Here is a 19208-nt window from a genome sequence, read left to right as displayed (position 1 = left end):
ATCTCTATATCCAGTTAATAATTCTGTAAATCCTGCTTAAATGTGTTTCTCTTCTTGTCATTTCCCAAACTATCCAGGCTTCTGTCGGCTATTGATTCTGTATGTGGTACGGTGTTAACAAGATTCAAATATTCTCTATCAAACTCCAGCAATGATATTAGACGAGTCTATTTATTGAACAACTTTCAGTCTACTATCCACGCTGAACATGTCTCACAGATCAAACGAATGTGCTCATGGTTTAGGACACTTTGCACGTTCTGCTTCCTGTCATTACTGACAGAGTCACAGGACAAATCCTGGCCCATCACAAACACGCCTTTAAATGTCTGAAACTTTCCGCGAATGGTTCAGTTCCAGTCATAATATCAAAGAAGGTACAGCACCGGAAGTGGACATTCGGCCCATCGTGCCTCGCTGGATCTTCAAAAGAGCTATCAAAATATGACCATTCCACTGCTCTTTGCCCACAGCCCTGTGTTTTTGCCCTTCAAGTGTTTATCTAATGCCCTTTTGAAAGTTACTGTTGAATTGCCTTCCTCCATCCTTTCATGCTGTCAATCCCAGATCATCACAACTCGCTGGGTGAAAAAATATTTCCTCATGTCGCCACTGGCTGCTCTGCCGATCACCTTATACCTGTGTCCTATGGTTACCGGCCCTTTTTCCACTGGAAACACTTTGTCCTTATTGATTCTTTCAAAACCGTTCATGATTTTGAACAGTCAGTGTCTCCTTTCCTAACATCTCCAGTTCTGTATTAGTGCCGCAGTTTCTGCCGGTTAGAATAGGATTACAAGTACAATTTATATTCTCACAAAATGTTCAATTAGTTACATTGCAATATATTAATTTTCCATCTTTGTTTTGAAATTACAGTTGAATCCTCCGCCTGTCTGGCACAGTTGAGTGAATCTCTCATTGAGTCCCAGAGTGTCCCTTTATTGTCTTCTGATGTACTTTAGGATCAGCGATCTCAGCTGATGGGAACGGACGTACTGATGATAGGAAAACACGTTGGGATTTCCTCGTCTGTGTTTTCTCTGCACCATTGTTGAAAAACGTACCAGGATAAACCTCTCCCATTTGTATTCGGATACTTTACAAAATCAATCGCCGACCACTTTGGCTAGTGGATAATTCGTCTGATTTCGATACGAATCAATGCATTTAGTGGAACATTTCATGGTCAATGATATTAGACTATTAGAAGTCAAAGCCCATTGTATTCATGTTATTGTGATGTTATTTGGAAAGATTTCCTTTCAGTGAGCTGAAATTTGTGTATTTCCACAAAAATGGAGAAAACTCAATCTTCAAAACAATTTTTTACAGACTAGTTATCTTTACAACTGCACTGCACTTATATTCATCATCTTAATATTTACACGAGTGCATTTTAAACACAATTACCTGTAATTATTGCATGCCAATGTTGCATTTTATGCAGTTTACTGTTCCATTAATTTCAGTTCTCAATATGCATTAATATTCTAACCAGAAGCAGGAATCCAAGTGGCATTTCCAATTATCTCATGCAGGACACAGAAGCGAACCGCATCGCTCCAAATGTTGACACAATACTCCTCCTCCGTTTGCAGTTCCGACAATGCAGCACACCCGCAGTGCTGCACTGAAGTGTCAGCCTCGATTATATGCTCGAATCTCTGGATTACGGTTCGATACAATGACCGTCTGGCTCAGAATCGAGAATTCAACCGCTTAGTCAAGGCTGACAGTATAAAGGAACAAATGTTAAATTGAGCGAACGGGAGAACAGGGCAATAGATGGCGGATTGGGAGAAACACACCGCGGAGATTTGCTGGTTAAAGTAACCTGTAATACCAAATGATCCCACCTGTATTTATAAAGAAAGGGGTTTTTGAAGATTATGATACTGAACAGGAAATGACCCGCCTGAAAGTGGAACTGGCCCAATTGAATCGGCTGGAATGAAGGCAAATTCAACGGGACCAGCTGTGGGGCAGGCTGAATACCAGATCGATAAAGAACAGGTTAAAGGCCGAATGGGTCACATCACTGACAGAGGTTCCAGGGGTAAACAGGGAGGTTGTCACAACATGAGATAAAAGAAAGGGTTTTAAAATCTGGGGTGGTATTTTCAGGAGATAAATGTGCACACAGATTGGCAAAAGTCAAATAAGACATGAGTGAGGTACAATTTTCCAAATTGGAAACAATTGGGTATTGCAAGCCAAGAAATTCGTGAATAAACAGAGAGGTCTGAGCTAATAACATGTTAAAATGGTCAATGTTACTGAGTAACAAAGTGGAACAAAATGTGATTTATGAAAAGAACAGAATGCAAAGGATTTGCTTGGCGACAAAAAAAAGATAAGTGATCAACGGAAAGGAACGCACCAAGCGTTATTCGGAGCATTTAATAAAGGGAGTGTGTGCTTACAGAGTAAAGCATCATCAGAGCTTTGAGACAGGAAGGGGTAACTGAGACTCTCCCACAGGCGCGATGTTGGCAGATCGTCTTTGTGATCTCACGCAGGCGCAGAAGGTTAAGTGGTGTTTTGATTGAGGTTTTTTCCGATTTTGAAAGGAATTGATGTAGTAGATCGAGATAAATATTGTTCGCTGGTGGAGGAGTCTATGACCAGGGGGCATAACCTTAGAATCAGAGTCAGGTCATTCAGTAGAGAAGTTCGGAAAGGGGTGGTGGAAGTGTGGAAATATCTCGCCCAAAAAGCAATAGTTACTCGCTTAATCAATAACTTTAAACCTGAGATCGATAGATTTTGGCAGCAATGAGTACTAAGGGATATGGAGCGAAGGCGGGTAAGTGGAGTTAGGATACAGATCAGCCCTGATCTCATTGAATGGCGGAACAGGCTCGAGGGACTGAATGACCTGCTCCTGTTCCGATGTTACAATGTATAGAACATGCGGTCTTTATCACATATTTCCCAGTGTTGGGTTTGGGAAGCGTCGGGAAGGAGAGCCAACCTGCTGGGACCCGCTAAACCCATCGAGGAGCACAGGGTGGGATATGAGACGGAATAAAGTTCCAATGCCGGGAATTCTGCCGCTATTGTCCTCGTTTAACTAATTTAATTATTAATTTGAGAGGATATTTCACCCCATTCTTCAGCTCCTCTCTGAATTTAGTCTGGGTCACTGCATAAATACACGTGTTTGTGCAGCAGCTCAAAAGCAGGAGCATGTAGCTGGTTTGATCTGCGATAAACATCGGGTCATTGAAACGTGTGCGACAATAACGGTTTGTAATTCGCACTGATAGGAAAAATAAAACATATGTCATCCATAGCAGTATGAAATTGCCGGAAATAGCAAACAGTAAGATGATGGATTTTCTTCGGTTCTCCATCTCCGGATCATTGTGATTCGCATCACTCTTGCTGCCCCTGAGCCTCCTGCGGACTCTACTGGCCACCAAAATGTTTCCTACAGTCAGAGAATTGAGCAGCAATATCAGGAATATTGGGAGCAGTGGAGTCAAACAGCGGTGAATCCATGTAAATGCGACCCATGCAGCTGAAGTATAACAGTCTGGTTTTACAATACAGCCCCAGGGTACGTTCTCCAATATAATGTATGGTTCAAATGCAAAGTACCAGGGGATGTTTTTTGAACAGAACAGCGGGCACAAAGTTCCTATAACCACGGCTGCAGTTTTCTCGGTGCAATATTTAGTCCTCAGCTTCTGGCAACAAATGGTTATAAAACGATCAAAAGTGAAAGCGACTGTTAACCAGACAGAAATGTCTGAGACAGCATGGTTAAGGGCAGTTTGGAAAGAGCACACAGGGGTGAGGAACAGGAAGTTAGTCGGGAAATAATACTCATTAATCCGAAACAATATTACGTCATTGATAATGACCAATAGATCCGCCGCTGCCATGGCCACCAGGTAGCGAGTGACACATTTCGAGAGACCGCACTTTCCTCGGGACAGGATCACAATCGTCATCACGTTAGCTGTGAAAGGGAAAGAAACAGAAACAGTGAATCACACAACAGGTTACAGCAAAAGAGCCAATTTCACAGTATTTTGTGTGAAACATACATCTTATGAGAGTATATGAGAGTGCTGAGTAAATAATAACAAATAAACATTCCCAGTAAAGAGGAAGGAATGAATCGAAGATATTCTCTGTGAATTTACTCGGAACTGCACCCTCTCTGACGCCGTAAGTTCGCCAGAGGAGCAGTGTAAACCCGGCGCAGCACCAAGGATTTTTAATTCCATTGATGAACATTAGCCAAAACAAAGCGAGATAATATGTTATAAATAATTACAATCAGTTGTAAGTCAGAAGGGCAAATGACATAATGGAAAGAAAACGTAAGAATATAGATTGCAAGTAAGTAATAAATTGACAACTATAAATTGGGAGAAAATTATTCAGTGCGGAGCAGTGAAAATGAAGCCAGCTCAAAATGCGGTCAATGCAAAATGGGGACCCCGAAGGGTGATCTCAACTGGCTGGGTTTGGACCCGTGAGCAGGAGAGGGGAGTGGACCAGGTGGTGGTCGGAAATAGTTCGGAGTTGTCAGATTTTATTCTCAGACTGGAGGTCGTGACAACAGATTGCATCAAAATTCTGCTGTCAAACATCATCATACAAGGGACCTTGGCAGGTTTGAACTCGACCAAGTTGCAGCAATTTCGTTTCACAAACCCCAGCTGAACCGTTCACATGGTCAACAGACTTTCCATCGCTGCAAAACCCATGTCTGTCATCGACAACTTCCACAGTCCAACACCATCTGGGGAAACTCCAACAATGTCCGCAAGGGGCAAAGGGTTAGAAATGAGCAGCAACGGACAACTTTATCTTGTTCGATTATGCCTAAAAAACAAATGTACCTTCCAAGTACAGGATGCAACAAGGGACACAATCCGACCTCAAATGGAAGTGATGGCAGCGATCCCGAGATCGAATAATAGACCAGTGCAAGTGACAACAGAGGCTGCAGTTCAACCCGGTCCCCGGATTACAGTACAGACCAGTGCAATTGATAATAGAGTCTCTCGTTCTACCAGGTCCACGGATCGCAGAACAGACCAGTGAAAGTGACAATAGAGGCTGGAGTTCCACCAAGGGTAACAAAGTACCTGCCGAGATTCAACTTCAGAAAGATTGTCTGGGACATTCATACCTCTGAATTGAATCCATCTGTAATATCGCCCCGACAAAAAATCGTTATGAAGAATTTGTCTCCATGGTCTGGAATGAAGTAATTGAGGAAATTGCAGCTGTTTTCGTAAATAGTCTTCAAAATCTCATTATTCATTAATTGTGCTGTTGGATTGGAAAATTACAATGGACTCTCCAATATTTGAGAAGGGTGGGAGATAGAAACTAGACAACGATATACCTGCCGCTCCAAAGTCAGTTGTGGGAAAATTACCAGAATCTGTTAATAGGGACAGAGTGACTGAGCACTTGGACAAATTTGAGCCACGTGCTAGTGAAGAGAAACACAGGGTAATTCGGCACCAACGCGTGGCGAAGGCTCTGGTGTCGGGACTCAGGCTTTCGTTTCCTCAAACAGTGGCACTCCAACGACATAGGTTGGACTAAGAAAGAGGTTCTGCTGAGGGAGTTTGAGCAGCTGTAGACTGAATTATAAAGCAGAACTACAAAGGTGATAATCTCTGGATTATGACATGAGCCAGGAACAAATTGGCACAGAGTAAATCAGATCAGAGAGAAGAATGCGTGGCTCAAAGATTGGTGTGGGAGAAGTGGGTTTAGGTTCCTGGAGCACTGGCACCAATACTGGGGAAAGAGGGAGCTGTTCCGTTAGGACGGGCTTCACCTGAACCAAGCTGGGACCAATGTTCTGGCAAACCGAATAACAAGGGCGGTAGAGAAGGCTTTAAACTAAATAGAGTGGCGGAGGGCTCAGGTGGGATGAAGTTTAGATTAATAAAAAGAAAAGACAAGGAAGTAGTACAGGAAAGCGATGGGGGTAAAGATAAACAGAGTGTGTCAGGAAGGGACAGAGCGTACAAACATAAGAGTGCACTAGCAAATGGGGCCTGGGTAGGAAAGAATGGTAAAAAAGACAAATTTAAAGTTTCTTTATCTGAATGCATGCAGCATTCGTAATAAGATCGAAGAATTGACGGCACAAATAGAAACAAATGGGTATGATCTCGTGGCCATTACAGCGACGTGGTTGCAAGGTGACCAAGTTTGGGAGCTAAATATTCAGGGTTATTTAACATTTAGGAAGGATAGGAAAAAAGGTAAAGGTGGTGGGCAGGCTCTGTTAATAAAGGATGAATTTGGTATAATATTGAGAAATGATCTTCGCTCAGAAGATCAAGGTTTCGAAACAATTTGGGTGGAGGTAAGAAATTACAAGGGAAAGAAATCGCTGGTGTGAGTAGTATATAGGCCCGCTAACAGTAGCTACACTGCAGGGCACAATACTAATCAGGAACTAAGGGGGGCTTCTAAAAAAATGTAATGCAAAAATCATGGGCGATTTCATGTTTCACATAGATTGGACAAATCAAATTGGCAAAATAGCCCTGAGCAGCAGTTGACAGAGTGTATTCGCGACTGGTTCTTAGACCAATACGTCGGGGTACCAATCAGGGAGCAGACCATTTTAGATCTGGCAATGGCTAACGAAACAGGATTAATTAACGATCTCAAAGTGAAAGATCCCTTGGGAAGCAGTGATCACAACATGATAGAATTTCACATCCAGTTTGAGAGCGAGGATCTTGGGTCTTGCTTTCAACTGGTTAAGTTCAATTTTAAATTGTACATTTTTAAGTTTCTGTCAGGCTTCAGCAGAGAGAGCTGCTGTAGTAAGTAAATTGGTTAGCTAGATTAAACTGGTACCTGAAGGTGGGGCAGGGCTGACTCATCTGAGTCACAAACTGTAGAAATACAGGGGCATGTCAGTGCGACAGCAAGGAGTGCGGCAGGACAGAGTGGCTTGCTGAGCGTTTTGTGAGTGTGGGAGTTCGGTGAAGTGGGGGAAGGAGGTGCTGCTTTGCCTTGCTTTTCCTAACTTTTTCCACAGAGCGGCAGTGGACCTGAGCGTTGAAGACTGAGATTAGGGAATAAAAGCAGCAACAGACCTGCAACAAGAGAAAGGAACTGTGCAACGTCACAGGTGAGACAGGAGAGTCCGAGAGGTGAGCACAGTATAAAAGGAGAGACCGAAAGCGGAAGGAGAGTCTGAGAGTCTAAGGCAAGTCATGGCAGCACAGCTCGCACTCGTGATATGCTCCACCTGCACTATGTGGGAAGTCATGGACACTACCAGTGTCCCTGGCGACCATGTGTGCAGGAAGTGTGTCCAGCTGCAGCTACTGGCTAACCGTATTTCGGAGCTGGAGCTGCGGGTGGGTTCACTGTAGAGCATCCGCGATGCTGAAACTATCGTGGATAGCACGTACAGTGAGGTGGTCACACCGCAGTTAAAGATTTCACAGGCAGAAAGGCAATGGATGACCACCAGGCAGAGTAAAAGGACTTGGCAGGTAGAGCAGCAGTCCTCTGGGGCCATCTCCCTCTCAAATAGATATTCTGCTTTGGATACTGTTGGGGGAGATGGCTTATCAGGGGAAAGCAGCAAGAGCCAAGTTCGGGGCACCACGGGTGGCTCTGCTGCACAGGAGGGGAGGAAGAAGTGTGGCAGGGCTATAGTGATAGGGGATTCAATTGTAAGGGCAACAGAGAGGCGTTTCTGCGGCCGGAAACGTGATTCCAGGAAGGTATGTTGCCTCCCTGGGTCTCGGGTCAAGGATGTCACGGAGCGGCTGCAGGGCATTCTGGAGGGGGAGGGTGAACAGCCAATAGTCGTGGTCCATATTGGTACGAACGACATAGGTAAATAAAGGGATGAGGTTCTGCAAGGTGAATTTAATGAGTTAGGAGATAAATTAAAAGCAGGACTTCAAAGGGAACGATCTCAGGATTACTACCAGTGCCACGTGCTAGTGAGTATAGGAACAGGAGAATAGACAGGATGAATGCGTGGCTGCAGGGATGGTGTAGGAGGGAGGCATTTAGATTCATGGGGCATTTGGTCCGGTTCTGGCGAAGTTGGGACCTGTACAAACGGGACGGATGAACCCAAGCAGGAACGGGACCAATATCCTCGCGGGGGTGTTTGTGGTGCTGTTGGGGAAGGTTTAAACTCGAGTGGCAGGGGGATGGGAACCTGAGCGGGGAGTCAGAAGGGAATAAAGTTGAGAGCAGCAAGAGAGGGGAAGATCCAGGGGAAATTTACAATACAAATAGTACAAACAGTTGTTCAAGAACAAGTGAAAGGGAAAAGCGTAGAGCAGCAGAAAGAAAGTGTACTTGTGGCACGACAGATAAAATAAGAACTAGAAGGCGTAAGGCAGCAAAGCTGAAGGTCAGGCTAGGGTGTGTGGCCCAACTAAGAGTTCTATTTACAAATGCACGGAGTATAAGGAATAAATTAAATGAACTACAGGTTCAAATTCAAATTGGAGGGTATGACATGATAGATATTACTGAGACTTGGCTGCAGGATGGTCAGGATTGGGACTAATTATACCAGGTTATAAGGTCTACATGAGAGATAGGGTAAATGGATGATGGGGAGGAGTAGCCTTAATGATTAGAGATGAAATCACTTCAATTATAAAGGTGGATATAACGACAGGTAAGCAGCCAACATAGACCTTATGGGTTGAATGGAGAAATAGGATAGGATCAAAGACTATAGTTGCAGTTGTACACAGGGGCCCTGGCAGCAGCTCTGAAGTGCTAGATTGTATAAATGCAGAGATTCGACAAGCGTGTAAGAAAGGCATAGTGGTCTTAATGGGGGACTTCAACCTTCACATAGATTGGGAAAAGCAGACTAGCAACTGTCAGAAAGGTAGTGAATTTCTTGAGAGTGTCCGGGATAGTTTTCAACAGCAGTATGTCCTAAAGGCAACAAGGGGGCAAGCCATACTCGATTTAGTAATGAGTAATGAACCAGATTTAGTTAACGGCTTAACTGTGCGTGAACATCTATCCAATAGTGATCATGACATGATCGAGTTCAATGTAGTGTTTGAAAGGGAAAAAGTGAGTCAGCTGCTCAGATTCTTGACTTGGGCAAGGCCGACTTCAATCGGATGAGACAGAGACTTTTCACAGTAAACTGGGCAAATCTGTTCATGGGTAAAACGTCTGATGATCAGTGGGAAATGTTTAAAGAAACATTTAACGTGATACAGAATTGGTTTATACGCCTGAGGTGAAAGAACTCTACTTGCCAAAAAAAACCAGCCATGGACAACAAAAGAGGTAAGGGACAGTATAAGGCATAAGGAAAGTTCATACAAAAAGACATAAAATGGTACAGATCCTGGCGAATGGGACAGATACCAAGATCAACAAAGGGTCACAAAGCAGATAGTAAGGGCTGCAAAAAGAAAGTATGACATGAAACTTGCAAGGCATATCAAAAGCAAGACGAAGAACGTTAATAGTTATATTAGGAATAAGAGGGTGGTCAGGAGCAGTGTTGGCCCCTTGAAAACTGAAAGTGGGGATATTGTCATTGACAATGGGGAAATGGCGGGCATGTTGAACAATTACTTTGCGTCGATATTCACAGTTGAAAAAGAGGATAGCCTGCCGGAAATCCCAAGAAAACTGATATTGAATCGGGGACAGGAACTCGATAAAATTAACATAAGTAAAGCAACAATAATGAAGAAAATAAAAACACTAGAGAGTGACATTATGACAAGTGGAGTCCCGCAGGCATCTGCCTTGTGGCCTTAATTATTCACAATATTTATTAACGACTGAGATGAAGGCATAGAAAGTCTCATATCTAAATTTGCCGATGACACAAAGATTGGTGGCATTGTAATCAGTGTAGATGAAAACATAAAATTACAAAGTGATATTGATAGATTAGGTGAATGGGCAAAACTGTGGCAAATGGAATTCAGTGCAGACAAATGCGAGGTCATCCACTTTGAATCAAAAAAGGATAGAACAGGGTACTTTCTAAATGGTAAAAAGTGAAAAAAACAGTGGATGTCCAAAGGGACTTCGGGGTTCAGGGACATAGATCATTGAAGTGACATGAACAGGTGCAGAAAATAATCAAGAAGCCAAATGGAATGTTGGCCTTTATATCTAGAGGACTAGAGTACAAGGGGGCAGAAGTTATGCTGCAGCTATAAAAAAAACCCTGGTTAGACCGCATCTGGAGTACTGTGAGCAGTTCTGGAACCGCACCTTCGGTAGGACATATTGGCCTTGGAGGGAGTGCAGCGTAGGTTTACTAGAATGATACCCGGACTTCAAGGGTTAAGTTACGAGGAGGGATGACACAAATTTGGGTTGTATTCTCCAGAGTTTCAAAGGTTAAGGGGTGATCTGATCGAAGTTTATAAGATATTAAGGGGAACGGATAGGGTGGATAGAGAGAAACTATTTCCGCTGGTTGGGGATTTTAGGAGTCGGGAGCACTGTCTATAAATTAGAGTCAGACCTTTCAGGAGCGAGATTAGAAAACATTTCTGCACAGAAAGTCTTGTAGAAGTTTGGAACTCACTTTCGAAAACGGCAATTGATACTATCTCAATTGCTAAATTTAAATCTGATATAGATAGCTTTTTGTCAAACAAATGTATTTAGGGATATGGGCCAAAGGCAGGTATATGGTGTTCGATCACAGATCAGCCATGATCTTATCAAATGGCGGAGCAGGCACGAGGGGCTGAATGGACTACTCGTGTTCCGATGTTCCGATGTTCCTATGTCTGAAACTATTGTATTGAACTTAAAGAAGGGCAATTATAAAGGAATGAGGGCGGAATTGGCTGAAGTGGATTGGTTAAATAGATTTGATGGTAGGATGGTGGAAAAGCAGTGGCAAACATTTAAAAAAGATACTTTGTGACTCGCAACAAAAATATATCCCTGTTAGGACGAAAGACTCCACAAAAATGGTGAACCAACCAAGGCTAATGAAGGAAGTTATAGATGGTATCAGTTTAAAAGAAAAAGCATACAGCATGTCAAAGATTACTGGTAAGCCAGAAGATTGGGAAAACTTTAAAAACCAGCAAAGGATGACTAAAGGAATAATAAAGAGGGAGAAAATAAATTATGAGAGTAAACTATCAAGACATAAAAACTGACAGTAAAAGCTTCCACAAGTAAATAAAAAGGAAGAGGGTAGCTAAAGCAAACATTGGTCCCTTCGAGGATGAGACTGGCGAAGAAATAATGGAAAACAAGCAAATGGCAGAGGAATTGAACAGAAATGTTGGATCTGTTTTCACAGTAGAAGATACTAATATTATAACAATAGTAGTTGAAAATCAAGGGGCAAAGGAGAGGGAGGAACTGAAAACAATCACTATCACTAGAGAAGAAGTATTACCTAAACTAATTGGTCTAAAGGCTGACAAGTCCGCTAGACTTGATGGCTTGTATCCGAGGATGTTAAAGGAAGTGGCTACAGAGATAGTGGATGCATTGGTTGTAATCTTCCAGAATTCAGGAGATTCTGGAAAGGTCCCAGCGGATTGGAAAACCGCAAACGTAACACCCCTATTCAAGAAGGAAGTGAGAAAGAAAATGGTAACGAAAGACCAGTTAGCCTTACATCTGCAATTGAGAAAATGCTAGAATCCATAATTGAGGAAGTAGTAGCAGGACTTTTGGAGACTCATAATACAATCAAGAAGAGTCAACATGGTTTTATGAAGGGGAAATCGTGCCTGACAAATTTATTAGAGTTCCTAGAGGAAGTAACGGGCAGGGTGGATAAAGGGCAAGCAATGGATGCAGTGTATTTGGATTTCCAAAAGGCATTCGATAAGGTGCGATATAAAAGATTGCTGCACAAGATAAGAGCTCATGGTGTTGGAGGTAATATATTGGCATCGATAGAGGATTGGCTAACTAACAGAAAACAAAGAGTCGGGATCAAAAGGGTCATTTTGAAAATGTCAATCTGTACCTTTTGGGGTGCCGCAGGGCTCAGTGCTGGGGCCTTAACTATTTGCAAAATATATCAATGACTTGGATGAAGGAACAGAGTGTCTTGTAGGGAAATTTGCTGATGATACAAAGATAGGTGGAAAATCAAGTTGCGATGAGAACACAAAGTGTCTGCAAAGGGATATTGACAGGTTAAGTGAATGGGCAAAAAATTGGCAGATGGAATATAATGTCGGAAAACGTGAAGTCATCCACTTTGGGAGGAAAAGTCAAATAGCAAAATATTATTTGAATGGAGAAATCCTACAAAATGCTGCGCTACAGAGGGTTCTGTGTGTCCTCGCCCATGAAACAGAAAAAATCAACATACACGTGCAGCAGGTAATCCGGAAGGCAAACGGAATATTGGCCTTTATTTCGAGGGGGATGGAGTGTAAAAGCAGGGAGATCATGCTACAACTGTACAGGGTGCTGGTGAGATAACACCTGGAGTAGTGCGAACAGTTCTGGTGCCCTTATTTAAGGAAGGACATACTTACATTGGAGGCAGTTCAGAGAAGGTTCACTCGGTTGATTCGGGATATGGAAGGGTTGTCCTATGAGGAAAGATTGAACAGGTGGGGTGTGAACTCATTAGGGTTTAGAAGAATGAGAGGAGATCTTATTGAAACCTACAAGTTTCTGAGGGGACTCGAAAGGGTAGATGCTGAGAGGATGTTACCCCTCATGGGGGAATCTAAAACTAGGGGGCATAGTCTCAGAATAAGGGGTCGCCCGTTTAAGACGGAAATGAGCAGTGATTTCTTCTCCCCGAGGGTCGTGAATCTTTGGAATTTTTTACCCCAAAAAGCTGTGAAGGCCGAGTCATTGAACCTATTCAAGGCTGAGTGAGACAAATTTTTGATCAGCAAGGGATTCAAAGGATATGGACAATAGGCAGGAAAGTGGAGTTGAGGTAAAAATCAGATCAGCCATGATCTGATATAATGGCGGAGCATGGTCGAGGGGACGAATGGCCTACTCCTGATCCTATCTCTTATGGTCTTATGGTCTTGTGGTCTTTTGCAATAGGGGGAGCCTTTACAAACCGGATGGCCTCTACCTGTACAACGGTGGTGGGAGGTGGTTGGGGTGAGAGGTGTTGGCAGGCAAGATAGCTGGAATGATGGGGGAGGGTTTAACCTGGATGCGGGGGTGTTTGCGGTCAGTGTAAGAGAACACCAGTTAAATTGGAGCAACTTTTATGTGTACCAGTGAAAACACAAATCAAAGCTTAATGAGTCTAATTCCAATAGTGGGAGGTCAACAAACTAAAATTATTGATAAAGTAAATGGGAAAGACAAAAATCAGAAAGCTAAAAAAGCTGCGCTTGCATTAATAGAAGAAGTCTGATAACTAAGATGGGTGATCTGGAAGGTATTGCAGCGGTTCATAGATTGGACATTAGTTTCATTACAGAGACATGGTGGAATGATTCCAATCAATGGTATACCTATCTGGTAGGGTATAAATTGTTTAGAGTAGACCGTGTCAAGAGAGAGGGCGATGGTGTTGCAGCATATGTAAACTCCAGTATTGAGGCACAAGTCAGAGAGGATATATAAAAGGAAAGTGCTCCTCTACTTTTCCGAGTTGCTCACCATTTAGAATATCCCCCGATTTATCTTTCTTAGTTCCAACATGGATGACCTCACACTTGCCCACATTAATCTCCACCTGCCATAATTTTGCAGCGCGTTTCCCGCCTAATATCCTTCTCTGCTCAACCGACAAGTTCTGTGAGCGGAGCGTCGGTGGAATAGCGCCACCCGGTGGGAGGGTATCTAACTGATCACCAAGCCAGTTGAATCGCAGAATGTCCGTGCCGTGGACAAGGTGAAACCCGAACTCAGGCCAGCCAAGATTACTTTAAAACTTGCTCAATTACGGAGCTGTAGTTGTCGAACTTTCAGCTGCTTACCTCACAGTGAAACGTCGTGTAATTATTTTGAAACTGGTAAGAATATTGATAAATATGAGGCGGTCGTAATGGATGGTCAGAAAGTTCGGTGGCATATTCAATGTAATGGATTGTCCTCGGTCTCAGTGCGAGCACCCCATACCAATCAATGTGTACACACATGGCCGCCTGAATTGCCTGAGATGCAAAGATGTAGATGAAAGATCCAGTTCAGTCCTCTCCACTGATCAACTTGAGCAGTTTTTATTGATTTACTCGGGGAGAGAATTCCAAAGATCCACTGCCCTCTGAATGAAGAAATTCCTCCTCATTTCAGTCATAAATGGCCGTCCGCTTATTCTGTAAGTATGCCCCCTAGTTCTAGGCTGTCTAGCCAGGAGAATCAACTTCTCAGCATCTACCCTGTCAAGCGCCCTCAGAATATTATGTGTTTCAATGAGATCACCTCTCATGCTTCTAATCTACAGAGAGTACAGCCCCATTCAACTCAATCTCTCCTCAGCGGAACATCTCTCATCGCAGGAATCAATGAAGTGAAAATTCTGGCACCGCCTTCAAGAATATCCTTCCTCAGCTATGGAGACCAAAACTGTACACATTGCTCCAGGTGAAGTCTCACTAAAGCCCTGCACAACTTCAGTAAGATTTCCTTACTCTTGTAATCCAACCCCCTTGCAATAAAGGCCAACATGCTTATTGTTTGCTGGACCAACATGTTTATTTTCGAGTTCCTTGTACGAGGACATCCAAATCTCTGTGAACACCAACATCTAATAAATTCTCATCATTTAAAAAATAATCTGTTTTTCTATTCTTCCTACCAAAGTGAGTATCCTCACATTTCCCTCCATTGTACTCCTTCTAACACCTTCTTTCCCACTCACTTAACCGGTGTATATCCCATTGCAGACTTTTTGTATTCTCCTCACAGCTTACATTCCCAACTAGCTTTGCATCATCAGCAGACTTGGATACATTACACTCGGCCCCTTCATCTGAGTCATTAATAGAGATTGTAAATAGCTGAGGCCCAAACACCGACCTTTCGACACCCCACCAGTTACAGCCTGCCAACCTGTAAATATCCCGTTCATCTCTGCACTCTGTTTTCTGTCCGTTAAGCAATCCTCTATCCATCGAAACACAAACATAGAAACATAGAAAATAGGAGCAAGAGTAGGCCATTCGGCCCTTCGGGCCTGCTCCGCCATTCAAAATGATCATGGCTGATCGTCTAACTCAGTACCCTGCTCCCGCATTTTCCCCATATCCCGTGATCCCTTTAGCATGAAGAAATATACCGATCTCCTTCTTGAATACATCTAATAACTTAGTCTCCACTGCCTTCTGTGGTAGAGAATTCCACAGGTTCACCACACTCTGAGTGAAGCAATTTCACGTCATCCCGGTTCTAAGTGGCATACCCCGTATACTGAGACTGTGACCCCTGGTTCTGGACTCCCCAGCCATCGGGAACATCCTCCCTACATCTAGTCTGTCTAGTTCTGTTAGAATTTCATATGTTTCGATGATATCACCTCTCATTATTCTAAACTCTAGTGAATATAGGCCTAGTCGACCCAATCTCTCCTCATACGTCAGTCCTGCCATCCCAGGAATCAGTCTGGTAAACCTTCGTTGCACTCCCTCCATGGCAAGGACATCCGTCCTCAGATAAGGAGACCAAAACTGCACACAATACTCCAGATGTGGTCTCACCAACTCCATGTATAACAGCAGTAAGACATCCCTGCTCCTGGACTCGAATCCTCCTCCTCCCACCAGTGTTTTCTACTCCTTGTTAAATCTTTCTTCCACCCAAACTGATTCTACTTCCTGTTCTTCTGAACCAAGATCCATTCTCTCCACTGTCCTCATGTCATCCTTTATTATCAGATCGACACCCCTTCATTTGCTGCTCTGCTTTCGGAACGTCAAGTTCCATGGAATATTTCATTCCGAACCTTGGTCACCTTGAATCATGTTTCTCCAATGGCGATTAGGTCAAACCATGTTATCTCTATTTTTGCAACTAATTCGTCTCTCTTATTAAGAAGCTCCGTGCATTCAGATAAAGAGCCTTTAATTTTAACTTTTTATCATTTCCTAAACTTTGAACTTATTTTTTGATGCGTTAATGGAACAGCTCCCTCTTTCGATCGTACAGTTGCCAATGTTCAATGAATTGAAACCCTTGTCTCCCACATCACTCTTTGAGCCACGCATTTAACTCTTTGACCTGTTTGTCCCTATTCCAATCTGCACGTGGCTCAGGTAGTATTACAGAGATTATCACCTTTGAGATTCTGTTTGTTAATTCAAACCCTAACTCCTCAAATTGCCTCAGCAGAACCTCATTCTTCTTTCTACCTGTGTCGTTGGCTCCTACATGGACCACGGCAAATGAATCCTCCCCCTCATGCCCCAAGTTATTCTCCAGCCGCGAGTAGATATCCATAACCTTGGCAAACGGTTGGCAACGCATCCCACGGGAATCTCGGTCGCGGCTGCAGAGAACTGTGTCTATCCCCCTGAATATAATATCCCCGACCACTACAACATTCATTTACTCCCCCGACTTGAATGGCCTCCTGTGCCACAGTGCCGTGGTATCTTTGCCCATCCTACCTGCAATCTTTGCTTTCAACCTTAAAGGTAGCAAGTGCCTTGTACCTGTAGGACAAGGTCAAATGCTGTGGCTCCTCCAACATTACATCCAGGGTCCCCATAACAGCCTGACTCGCAATCACAACCTCCTGTTTTTGACCACTGAACGAATCTAAACTACAACCTAATCTAAGGGGTGTGAATGTCTCCTGGATGAAAGTGTCCAGTTAACTCTACCCTTTCCGGATGCATTGCAGTGTCTGCACCTCGGACTTCAGCTGAACAACTTTGAGCTGAATCGCCTTGAACTGTGGACACTTACCACATATGTGGTTGCCTGGGATCTCTCTGATCTCCACAAACTCCCACATGCTGCTTTTCCATTCACTTAACAGAAATACAGTGTTCATAACCTGACAACAGCCCACTGGCTGAATATTGCTCACATTCTCACTTACAGCCGCATCAACTTGAAACATTCAATGTATTTCGTTGGAGAATAAAAACACATTATAACATCAATTAACATATCACACAAGAAAGATGGAGGAAAGGGAGGTCGTGATATTCTCTGAATTTCTGACACTCACCCGAAATCAGCAAAAGAATCACTTCCGGACAAATACAGCAAATGACCAGACCCGCAAGAGCAGCAGTGACACAGTGAGACCCGGATTTATACGAACAGGAACCGGTTTCTATGATTTACCGGGAACTCGAAGGGTTCCAAGATTAACACAGGAATTAATTTGCACCTCTAAATGTTTCAGTTACTCTGCAAATGGACATACGATGAATGCAACTCTCATTTCAGAAATTATGGCTCATGGTCCTAGATACGGGATATAAGGACATAGGAACAGGAGGAGATCATTCAGCCCTACGAGCCTGTACCTGCATTGAATTAGATCATGGCGGATTTGTAACCGAACTCCATTTACCGACCTTTGCTCCATATCCACTGATATTCTGACCCAACAATGATCTATCCATCTCAGTGCTCATTTCTAGATTTCCAGAATGCTTACTGTGAAAAAAAATGTTACCTTATTTCACTCAAAAATGGCCGAGCTCTAATGTTAAATTTAACCTCTTCTTCAGGACCCCTCCATAGTAAATTGTTTCTCTGCATCTACCTCATCGAATCCCTTTACAATTTTAAATAGCGAGATCAGATCATCCTTCAACCATCTAAACTCACGGAAATTCAACCACGCTCATGCAACCCGGCTTCATAATTGAACCCTGTCAGCCCCGGTATCATTTTGATGAATCTGTGCTGCATCCCCTCCAAGGCCAATATATCCTTCCTGAGATTCTGTGCCCAAATCTAAAAAGAGTGCTCCAGATCGGGTCTGACCAAAGCTCTGTACAACTGAAGTAGCACTTCCACACTTTTCAATTAAACCCCCTGGCGATAAAAGACAACATTGCATTAACATCGACCCCTACTTTCTGTCTCCTATCTCACAACCGACTCATGTCACAATTTAACTCCAATTCTAGACGTTCGCAATTTTGCTAATGTTCTCTTGAGCGAAAACTATCAAAAGCACGGAAATAATTGACATTGTAGCATAACTTGAGAATGTGGAGTTCGGGGTATATAACATTTCACACAGTACTGAAGATATTCTCAGATAAAATTACACCAGCTGACAGCACGTTCAATGATTGTAACAGATTGGAGCTTTTGCTGGACATTACAAGTACATTATGATCCCAATGAAAATATCACAAAAGGAAGGTGGGGGGAAACGCAGATTTGATATTCAATGAAATTTTGACTTTGAGAGAGAAACAGTAACACAAATGCTTCAGAATAAACAACAACTTATCGGACACATAACAAGAACATTGATTTATTTAAACCCTGATTCATAAAGTAAGTAATTGTTCTGAATCAAACATCAAACACCACCTGGAGAACAGGAACACGGCGAACGGATATACAATCAATTAAACTTTATTTGTGTCTGAGAATTGATGGTGACTCTGGGTGCGGAACACCGAGCTACAACTGACCCTGTAAGTTGATATATTCAGAGAAACCCTCATTAATAGAGGCGCGAATTTTCCAGTGGGAGTATTAGGCTGCATTGACATTGAGACTGGTGACAGTCAGAGGGACAGTCAGGCAACTCACTTCACTCGGTTCTTACTGAGCAACATCTTTAAACAGACTTCACAGTTTTATAATCAAACAGCCGAAATATTGATGGTTTATTCCGATCACAGGTGGATGGAGGAAGAGGTGATGAAGGGATATGGGGACAGGGCGGCAAAATGCGATCAGAACAATCTTCTCACTCTAAGGATCTGAGTGATATTAAAGGTGAATTTGTATCGAGCAGCGTTTTGACCGGGCGGACAGACTTGCTAAAAGTGCAGCAGGTGTATCAACCTGCACGTGAGTGATCTAACTGATAAAAGTGTCCGGTTAGTATAAAGGGGCCATAACCCGGCATCTAATCGATGCTATGGGTAAAATACAGGTGGTGGAGGATGAAACGGGTTTCTCAAATCGGGTCAAACCCAGGACAGTTTCATGGAGCGCCGCTCCGCGGTTTCAATCGCTCTATCACTGCATTGGATTCCCAATCTCACCTGTATCGTGACAGAAAGGGGTCTGACATAAACTAGCTGCCTCCCACCGGCAGAGGGCAGCAAAATGCCGGCCCG

At 43.2% G+C, this 19208-nt stretch overlaps 1 protein-coding gene across 1 annotated transcript; it reads right to left on the bottom strand.

The window, feature by feature from the left end:
- Positions 1-3059: 3059 nt before the first annotated feature.
- On the bottom strand, positions 3060-16404 carry LOC137312906 (probable G-protein coupled receptor 139). The gene is made up of 2 exons (XM_067979280.1): positions 16290-16404; positions 3060-3970 (listed from the first exon to the last, which is right to left on the bottom strand). Exons 1-2 carry the CDS (start codon positions 16402-16404, stop codon positions 3060-3062), a joined length of 1026 nt encoding a protein of 341 aa, XP_067835381.1.
- Between the last annotated feature and the right edge of the window lie 2804 nt (positions 16405-19208).

The sequence above is a fragment of the Heptranchias perlo genome, unplaced genomic scaffold (genome assembly GCF_035084215.1).
Source record: "Heptranchias perlo isolate sHepPer1 unplaced genomic scaffold, sHepPer1.hap1 HAP1_SCAFFOLD_44, whole genome shotgun sequence".
Classification (NCBI taxonomy): Eukaryota; Metazoa; Chordata; class Chondrichthyes; order Hexanchiformes; family Hexanchidae; genus Heptranchias; species Heptranchias perlo.
The sequence above is the reverse complement of the archived record's forward strand: the minus strand, read 5'-3'. Positions and strand labels throughout refer to the sequence as shown.